Source organism: Uloborus diversus, chromosome 10, assembly GCF_026930045.1.
Source record: "Uloborus diversus isolate 005 chromosome 10, Udiv.v.3.1, whole genome shotgun sequence".
Classification (NCBI taxonomy): domain Eukaryota; kingdom Metazoa; phylum Arthropoda; class Arachnida; order Araneae; family Uloboridae; genus Uloborus; species Uloborus diversus.
This window is the reverse complement of record NC_072740.1, coordinates 68,900,135-68,910,768: the sequence shown is the minus strand read 5'-3', so window position 1 is coordinate 68,910,768 and position 10,634 is coordinate 68,900,135. Positions and strand designations below refer to the sequence as shown.

The 10,634-nt window shown below is 34.1% G+C and overlaps 1 protein-coding gene across 2 annotated transcripts in view; it reads right to left on the bottom strand.

The window, feature by feature from the left end:
• Window positions 1-10,121: 10,121 nt before the first annotated feature.
• The window catches only part of LOC129231224 (protein SEC13 homolog), a 41,601-nt gene continuing 41,088 nt past the window's right edge, over window positions 10,122-10,634 (bottom strand). For both annotated transcript variants that reach the window (XM_054865486.1, XM_054865485.1), the window contains one exon: window positions 10,122-10,307. In XM_054865486.1, the coding sequence (XP_054721461.1) occupies window positions 10,224-10,307 (84 nt within the window). In that variant the 3' untranslated portion in view covers window positions 10,122-10,223. The remainder of the gene's footprint in view (window positions 10,308-10,634) is intronic.

The following is a 10,634-nucleotide window of genomic DNA, read 5'->3' as shown; positions in this document are numbered from 1 at the left end:
GTTGTTTATTAGATGACTATAATTTATTGCACGTCCTATGCAGGAGTTGTGTATTTAATCAGAATAAAAAGCAAATATTTGGTACATTTAGAGTTTCGTTCCAGCTATCATAATTTAGAATTATATATCTTTTCAGTGAATATATTTTTTAACTTAAAAAATTTGATCTGGATAAGCCGGAGATCTGGATAAACGGGGGCAAGATAAACGAGGTTCTACTGTAATCATAAATATGCATCAAAAATACGAAAGAAAAATTCAAGTTTAGAGCCGTAAATAATAGCTGATTTCTGACACATTGATTGTTGTTGATGATTTGAGCATATTTAAAATATTGTGTGGGTGGAAAAAATATATTGAAACTAAGTCGAAAATTTATCGTTTTAGTTCAATTTATCCTCAAAATAACCCTAGTATTTTCTAAAGAAAAATTGGCAGCCTCCCGAACTTTAAATTGAATCTCCATTATTATACTGCGAGATTTTTTTTCCCCAAGAATGAGAAAAATTATAAAATTCAACAAATTTGTATTACATCATTCAAATTATGTAGACAATGCCTTACCTACTCTCCTAACTTCTTTAGCATTTAACCACGATGATAAATAAGATGAAGATTGTTAGGGGCCTCTTTTTCGTGGTCTTTCGCTCTCTTTCTGAATTCAGCTTCAAATAGTTTTTTTTTCGACACATCTTAAAATTGATTTAAAACTATACAAGATGAGCAAAAAATATCCTGAGAACGGAGTAAAAAGCAGAAAAAAAAGTTTGTGGTATGAGCTAGAAAAGATACTCTTTAGAGAATATGGTTCTGTTGGATAAAGATAGTGGCTCCAATTCCAAAGCCATGGGCTACGGCCAAGGGAGCAGTGTAACGATTTTCCCTTAGGTCCTTGGGGTGGGGTAAACAAGTTCTCGTCATTGTAAAAGCTGAGAGGAAGACATCATGTTGACAGCTTTATAATGTTTAATCGTAGGAAAAGGATATTTGAGCATTTCCACTGTTTTGTATTGCCGTGTACTTCCCTCAGCTTAGCTCCCATATTCCTCCTCCGAGAGGAAAATTCTTAGATAAGATATAACAAGTATTCACTTTGAGAAAACACATTCATGCTATTAACTGCGCCCTCCTACTCTCTCTCTCTCTGTCTATCCTTCCCACTCTTTATCCACATTAAACCATGCAAACTTTCTGCCAGTATCTGCACAGCGTATTTTTTTTTTTTTTTTTTTGGCGGGGTGGCTTCTAATAACTTGTCCTATTTTTAAAATAAAATTTAAGCATTTATTTAGTCAGTTTACGCCCCCAAAATCTGGCGCCCGGGGCGCGCGCCCCGTCTGCCCCCCTCTAGTTACGTCCCTGGGCGATAACTGCGAATATAAACTCGCTATTTTGCAGAGCCACTTTGAGACAAAAAACTTCTGACGCTGCATTTTTATCTGTCCAGGTTGTTATTTGTTCAAGTGCTCGGACAGTTTTCTTGAGTTTGATCCGAAATTGCAAGGGGCCATCATACTTATAACATCTAGTACAAAAAAAAAAAAAATCTTGAATGCCGAATATAGAAATGTATCAAATATTCCTGTTCTTTTTGCTAAAGCTTTTGAAAAGGAAATAACTTTTTTCATTGTTCCTACAGCGTTTCTGCACGGTACCACTTTGCAAGTTTTTTCAAGAGAATTGTTCAAGAAAGCAGAAGCACGGACATTTCATAGCATTTGTGGCATTGAGCTGAATCGTTGCCACAGCTCCAAGCTTTTCTGGATTCTTAGATGTCATAACAGTGCAATTATCTGAGCCAATACTGACACATTTCAATACATCCAAAGAGGTAGATTTCAAAACATCTTCAATAACATGACCTAGAGCTACACCAGCAAGTTGCTCTTCCCCGTCTTCAGTATCTTCACTACGAATAGATTCATAGGCATCGACAAAACAAAAGGTTTTCTCTGATTTGTTGCTCATGTAAATACCGAAGGAAAAAAAGACTAATTTGCTATACGTGAGACATATCAGTGGTCTCGCCAAAAATGATGCTAAACATACCTGATTTGACTTATCCTATCAATTAATGTTTCTTGAATTGTTCCTTCCATACAGCAGTTGATAATTTCATTTTGTATTTGTCTTACTGGTGTACATGGCATTCGATGATGCTTTTCATAAATGGTCTTCCAATATTTTTCCTCAGCTGACATGCAAAATCTGAGCAAGGCTCTGAAGTTGCCTTCATTTTCGTAAGAAATAGCATTTGTTTCATGATCAACGATTCTCCCATCATCTCTGTGTCCTCCAAGCGAAATATTTTCACGACCACACACAACGATAGTTTCCAAAACACTTCTCAATTTAGTCCTGTTTTCCTTTGCTTGCTTTGTGCGTCGAGTGCAGATTAAATCTGCTACATATGAGTTACTGCAATTATAGTTGCAGAGAAAATCTTCTGCTTCTACAGCATCTTTATGATGATGATTATTTGAATGTAACTGGAGGTGACCATCCTTGCCAGTGAGTTTTGCGGAGGACTTCAGTAAACTTTTCACAAAAGGCGTATCTAAAGAAATTAAAAGTGGAATTTTAAGTGGTTTGATTTATTTTTTTAATAAAAAAAACCCTTGTCTATTAAATAAATATTTACTAGAAAACCACCAGTCAGTTAAAGTATGACGGGTGAAAATTGCCTCTACACTTGAATGAAGCCATTGCCTGTTTGGTGACATATTGATAGTTGAAATTTCAACCCTCACTCTAGTGAATTAACCCTAATTTCCCCAGTGGATAGCGTTCATTTTCGCCTACTTTTTCGATTCTTCACTCCCTTAAAAAGACTGTCTTACCAGTAAAAAAGTTAAGTTACCGGATCTAGTTCAGCCTTGTCAAAATTAAAGCATTTCCCTGCATGTCAAACGTTGCCGAAAATATTATCAAACTATCATGCCCTGGCGCAAGTTTCATTGTTGGTGACCTCAGCGTTACTCAATTGTTCGTTATTATACAGGGTGTTCCGTTTTAACCCGCAAGACCTTTAATTTCGCAACCGTAGTCCTAGATGCACACTTCCAATTGCCAAATTGTTCAAAATCAAATGCAGAGTTAGCATATTAAAAGTTTGAAGGCAAAATAAAAATTAGTCAAAAAAAAAAAAAAATTAACTTTTTATACGGGCTTCAACACAAAAAGTTTGAAGTAAGTACGACCAATATTCACTGAGAAATGAAATGCAGCGTTTTGTGACTTACACCACTTTTCACTCACCATCAATAACACCTTTTGAAGGGAAAAGCAGTTAACAAGTATTTAAAATTATATGTGTGCGTAGAGTGGTTTTTTAAATTGTTCGAGGTTTTGTACTGCGTTTTTGCATATACTGGCATAACATTTGCATTTATTTTAGAATAGCAATGAAAAATATGAATACATTATTCTCTTACTATGACGGCCTGTCATTCTCCTGAAGGAGCGATAAGCTCCAATCTCATCTTTAGTATGGACCCTTAAAATTTTGAATTGAAATATCTTCTTGAGTTTTGGTTGCACAAATGTCAAGTTTTTTTTGTGTCAGTAATAGTTTTCAATGGAGATTATTTCTCAAAAGATTAGTTAGGAAACCTAGAGCCTGTATAAAAAGTTAAATTTCGTATTTTTCGACTCATTTTTATTTTTGCTTCAAACTTTCAATATCTTAACTCTGTATCTGATTTTGAACATTTTTGCAATTAGAAGTACAGTCGAACCTTCATATATCGAACTTCCACATATCGAAATTTTCTATATATCGAAACCCTAGCAAATTTCTATGTTCATTACATAGAAAAATTGTTTCTATATATTGAAAAAATCTCTATATATCAAAATTTTTTCGAGACGTTCGTAGATTTTTTTTACATTTTAGACTGTTTGTCTCATGAAAAATGAAGGTTAGGGATCAAATTATGTTCACTAAAGGTTGCTACGAAACTCAAAAGGAGTCTCTATCCCCAAGTTCATTTCAAATCTTAGTTGTAACCAGTAACACTGTAAAATCGGTTTCAAGTTATCCCTTTTGTCTGTTGATTATCATTCCTAGTCTTTTTAGATTCAGCAAAAATCATTCAAGTTAAGTAGATTGATTTTTTACTTTTCTCTTGATTACATTGTCAAAACAAAAATCGACTAATCTTGCGGATAAAGTTGAATTACCAAAGAATGATGATGTATGAAGGTGCAAAAAAATAATTTCTGTAATTTTTTAACTATTAATTTTCATTTAATCCGATGCTCGTATAAATTAAAAATTTGGTTTCATACACGGAAATTAGCTTTAATTTTAATGTTTTAGGAAATTTTTATGATAAAATAAGATTGTTTCTATGTATCGAATTTTTTTCCGGCAATTTGCTACTTTGATATATGGAGGTCCGACTGCATACTTTTAGGGCTAACGGTTGCGAAAATAAAGGTCTTGCAGGTTTAAATGGAACACCCTGTATATATAAGAATGTATTTTCTTCTTTTTTTTCTCTTTTTTTCATTGATTTTACCAAGCAAAGAAAATTACCCGTGCAAATTAAGGCTTAAACTATATTCCAGATAAAAGTTTTCAACTCTTCAGTCTAGATCAAACTTTTTTATGAGTGTTTTTTGTTCATAAAGTAAAGGTATGATTTAATGAAAACAAATGTAATTTATTTAAAATTAAAAAAAATCTATTTTTGGTCAGTTTGTTCTACCGCCCTTCCCTCGTTATAGCTCACCAACCCCCTAGAACTGCAAGCAGTTATTCGGCTCACTTTGCAATAGTACCTCGCCGCTCTTTTTCACTCCAAATTGACTGTCATTATAGTTTGGCAGGCCAGGATTCAACAATCATAATATATTTTTGGCACTACCATTTTGCTAATCTTGCAGGAAAAAAACGATAATTGCCCAAAATTTGGTGTTTGTGCTAAAATCTCATTCATCAAAACATTCCTCTTCATTGAGCACTTACTTGAACTTCATATGATTTATTCAGTAAGTGAAAAAAATGCTATGCAAAAAAAAAAAAAAAAGTGTTAGTGTAACTCCAGTATTACTTTAATTTATTGCAAACTATAGCATTTGATCTTTTATAGTCTCTGTTTAAAATTTAACACGTCGATTATGAAATTCAGTCCAACTTTTCTACAACATAACAGTTCAACGACTTCATTGACTGCTGCAACACGATCATTAACTTTTTATGATTAGTAAAATAAGTACATAAAATCCTACGAACAATTTAAAAAGAACGAAAAAAAGGGAAGAAAAGTGGGGAGAATTATTTATATTAGCTTATTATTAGCCATCTACACATAAAATATCGAGAGTACTTACCACCCCGCCAGGAATGCCATTCAGCACGAGAGAGGGGATGAAGCACCTCTGATTTTAATGTGCTATCTTCAATATATTAGTAAGTGCAAGTAATTACAAAACACAGTCAAAACTTAATTTTGGTGTACTGCTATGCATCGTGAATTACTGTGAAACCTCTCCAAATGGTCAACTAATCAGAGTAGAAATAGCCTCGTCCCCCATTAATGAATGAAAACCCAACTAAAGAGATATAAGCAACAGAATCACCTTTTCTTTTCTTGCGGTTTTGACGAATGTACGTGAAAGAACAGGTAGCAAAAGTCTTTCCAACCTGATCCAACTCCTTTCGAAATCAGATTACTTAAACAGGGGTGCACATGGTACATCCCCCCACCAAGAGAGCGAAGGCGAATGCTCCTCAAATGCTATGAAATATCCTCTCCCCCCTCCCGGTAGAGAATCCCAACCAAAATACATTTTAAAAAAATACACTAACCCTCCCCCTGCTAAAATGTTCAATGGTGCAGTCTACTCCATTGACCCCCAACTCGTGGACGGGGATCAAGAAAGAATGAAGGCATTGGAGCTTGCAGGACAATGCTGTTAAAGAACTATGTGACGCATTTTACCTTGAATTTTTGGACACACACTTTTTGCACAGTGAAACAACGCAATGTAAGATTTGCAGGGCAAGTAGCCCAACAACTAAGAGTTTCTTCAAAAGGAAAAACATGTGATAAATAAATTTCGTTATATTTTGACAACTTTTTTTCCCAGACAGAATTTCTAAGCTTATAGGTTGGGGAAGGAGGGGGGGGGGGGGGCTCTCTATGTTTAAATTAAACTTAGATCAAGCCTTTTATTGGGCTATTACAGTAATTTCATGAAATAAGCATCAAGCAATGATTTCAAGGTTTGAGAAACATGTAATTAGCCATTATTCTGCTAAAACAAATAATTAACACTCGTAACTAACGGTGATTTTGATTGAAAAAAAAAAAAAAATAGTACATGAGGATTACTCTCAGAATTCATTCTGCCCTGCACAAAAAGTATTGGTATAGTTTCTTTCCATTGCAAAACTTTCTCAAACCATTACTGAGCCCCCTCCAAAAGTATGCTTTGAGATTTTTTGTCCTTCACAGAGATCGTATCAGAAGTAGCAAAAACCATCTAGTCCATCCTAATTAAATTTTTAATCATTGAAAAACATTACATTATGCCACTTTTTACCCATAACAACCCATTTTTGGCACGCTTAATCCTTGGTATCTTAACATTTTTAACACGTTGAGCGCCATGTCAGCCATCGATGGCTGACACTAGACTTTCCGTTTAGGCCGCGTCACCCATCGGTGGCTGACAGCGTGTAACATGAGAACTATAAAATTTTGCACTATTTTACGGAATTACAGAAAATTTATTTAAAATTTACTTAATTTGGTATCATTACAGGATTAATGGGATTCATTGTAACATGGCAAACATAAAAATGGTTTTCCTTCACAAGTATCACAAAATGTTACAACACGCTTGGGCTTTCTCCTTGCCATCACTCTACCATCTTTTCTTACATTTTTGTCATAACATAATTTACAGTACTTTCGAACTTCAGAGACTTTTCCCGATTTTCTTTCGAGTTTGTGTTTTTTTTTCCGGATCTTCTTGCAATTCTGCTTGGTGGAAAGTTTTTTTTTGTCACAACTTGTAAGATGGACTGCTAATTTTTTCCGAAATTCGGTAATGCTAATTTTCTGCTTCGTAATATTTTTATATAGAATGTAACTATTTACAACCGTAGTATTTAATAACAATTCGAAAGCTAGTTTTCTATACCATTTTAGAGACTTGCGTAATGGATTGTTGTAGGCGTTCATTTGGTCGGATAAGTCGACAGCTGACTTTTGTCTGTTGTAGTCTACTATAATTTGTGGCTTGATCTGGCCTCCTGATCGACATTCAACATTCACCATTTCTGACGAGTGCTTTGTCGATAGAACTAGGATGTCTTTCTTATCTTTCCACTTCAAAATAGTTATCCCCTGGTTATTTTCCTTTGCTATTATTTCTCCTCGTTTTAATTTTGTTGAAAGCACTTGGTGCGAATTTCCTCTTCAATTTGTACGTAATGTTCCCACTAAATGGGTGTTTTTACTAATTAATTTTTTGGCTAATTCTAAACTTGTGTACCAGTTGTCCGTATAGAGCGTGTGCCCCTTATCAAACAAATCTTCGCAAAGAGACATTACAATATTAGTGGGCGTAGTTTTTTCTTTTTCTAAAGTTTTCCCTGTGTATACGCGGAGAGCATAGGTGTATCCCGATCCACAGTACAACTTAAATATTTCAAAGTTACTGATCTGGGGGTCCTAATAAGTCAGGACTTAAAGTTTAGCCAACAGTGCAGCATTGCTAGCAACAAAGCCAATAAGATGCTTGGGTTTATCAATAGATCTATTTCAAATAAATCTAAAGAAGTTCTTCTGCCCTTATATAGAAGTTTGGTAAGACCCCATTTGGAGTATGCTGTTCAGTTTTGGTCTCCTTATCTTAAGAAAGACATTAATGTATTGGAAAGGGTTCAAAGGCGGGCTACAAGGCTAATAAGTGGACTTTTCCACTTAGATTATGATTCCAGGCTTAGAAGGCTAAAAATGTACAGTCTTGAGCAAAGAAGAGACCGAGGGGACATGATTCAGCTGTTTAAATTTATTAAAACGAAAGATGTTACGGGGCTAAAGTTTAGCACTGAAAACAGGACACGGGGTCATTGTTTTAAGCTATTTAAATCTCAGGCTAACATGGATATTAGGAAAAATTATTATTTTAGCAGGGTAGTGGAACCTTGGAACAGCTTACGGGAAGAGGTGGTAATGAGCAAAGGAGTAGACAGTTTTAAGAGGGCCATTGATCTTCACTGGGGATTGTAAATTGACTAGGACCAGTCTAGCTGGGCCCAGAGCCTGTTGCTGGTCGTCACTTTTGTATTTGTATTTGTATTTTAATTCCATATTTATGGCGCTTTTGTTTTAAATACTGCCTAAATACAATGCGGCCACGAAATGGAATCAAGGATTCGTCAATACATATGTCCTCGGTCGGATTGTAATATTTTTTGTAATTGGTCTCCAAAATGTCTATAATTGGTTGTATTTTATATAAACGATTGGAACCATTATCTTTTTTGTTGTCTACAAAATGTAGCATTCTTAGTAATAATTCAAATCGGTTCCTTGACATGACCGCTTTTGCAAACGTTTGCAAATAGGCAGGATCATTAGACCAATAATGATGTATGGCCGGCAATTTTACTAATCCCATCCATAGGACGAGTCCAAAAAATCTCTTTATTTCAGACGTACTTGTTTCTGTCCACTTTGCCAAGCGCTGCGTGTATCCAGCTTCTATTTTCTGTGCTGCACATAAATTTGTTTGTTCGGCAATTTGCTCGATCAGTTCACCCCTTTTTAGTGGCTGTAGGAGATACTGAAGATTGGCGACAAGGATTTTAAATGAAACCATTTTCTAATATAAGATAGCAGAGAGCTGTTAGAAACATTCTTTCAAGTAGTGTGAAAGCAGTATGAATTGCATTGTGCAAATTGGTGTTTTTTTGAACTACAAACTTTCAAGAGGTGTGTGAAATTGTTTTTTTTTTTTTTTTTTTTGTGTGTTCTTAACGTTTAGTTAAAAAAACTTCACAGTGATATCCAGAAAGTGATCTTAACCTACTTTTTGAAGCACACCTTTAGTCATGCACATTCTTACGTTACATGTGGTGGTGGCAATCTTTCTTCGGTGTAATTGGTGTAAATATGAGCCTGCATTCAAAGAGTGCCTGCCCATAACGATACTACCTCTTTTTTTAAACAACAAAAAATATTTCTCAAGTGATGCAAATTGCATCGTTCATGATGGAAAGCTCTCTGAAGACACTCAGGGATAGGTGTGGTGAAGGTGAATTGTGTCAAATGTTGCCACACTTAGATTGTGCTGTAGCTAAAAGAGCCAGTTATGTTTGTGATTTCTTTAAATATTTTTTCTCCTGTAATAAATAATTTTACCAATTTTGTACAGTTTTATCCTTTTTTTACTATTTTTGGGTCATTTTTGAAAAGTGGCTATATTTACATTCTATTTATTCTGGTGTTTTTTTTTTTGTGAATCAGCGTTTTTGAAAGGAAATCAGATGTTATGTTTTGCCTTCTTACATTTTGATTTAACATTCAATTAAAATCGCAAAGAAGCAATAACTTCTAAGCTTTTATTTGTATTAATTTAAAAAATGATTTCTTCTTGAGAAATTGTGATTACAGTACATTAATTACTTCAAGACAAAGAGTAAAGGCAAGGGAGCAAAGGCATTAATAAGGTCTCCATCTTTGTCTGTAGGATTGTTTATTTTATGCAACATGGAATGTGTGCAAGGAAAATTCAAGCTATGTAAACTAAACACCTTTACAGACACAGAAGCAATCTTAGGAAGTTCATTCTGTGGTTAATAAGTTAAGATTCAATACTGAGAAGTTGAGGACAAAAGATGCACAAATTTGCGGCAGTATAATTACACCTCATTAATTTTACTTGTTTTTTAAACAGATAATTGCCGGAAAATACGTAGGGAATTAAGGTTCCTAATTTTCCCAAAAAAAAAAAATTTTCTTCATTTTATCAATTTTTTCTTAATTTTGATTATTTTTTCTAAATTCCCTGATCAATAAAGTTCCCTGACTTTTTCTTGATCTGTTGCCACCCTGTTATATAGCATTAAGCCATTTCATTCATGAAAGAAAAAATCTGCATCATTAAAAAATATAAAGAAATTTTATTTTCAAAAATGAGAGTAAAAATTTAACAGATTGCAAGGTTTTTTTTCTTGTTTTTCTTATCACAATATATTTGCATCAAGACTTTTTTTCTTCTTTACTTTTTTTAACATCATCTAATCTTACCCAAGTTGTGCTATTAACAGCTTTCCATAAACTGACCTGAAATGTAAATATTTAAAATGTGATTTACATATTAAATTTAATAATTACCACTTAAAAAAGGCTATTTTAGTTTATTTAAAAAAATATATTAACTAAACTAAAACTTTATATCAATATATCTGTTTATTTTATTTATTTATTTTTTAATTCCAGAACAAATGATGCAAAACAATTTCGAAACCTAGTTGTAGCTCAGCAAACTACATCAGATGCTTTAGAGGTAATTTCAGAAACTTGAAAAAATTGCCTTAGGGTGGTCCTTGCCAGCGAACCACACGACTTGAGTAATAATGAAAAAGGATTAAAATCTTTGCATTTGAAAGA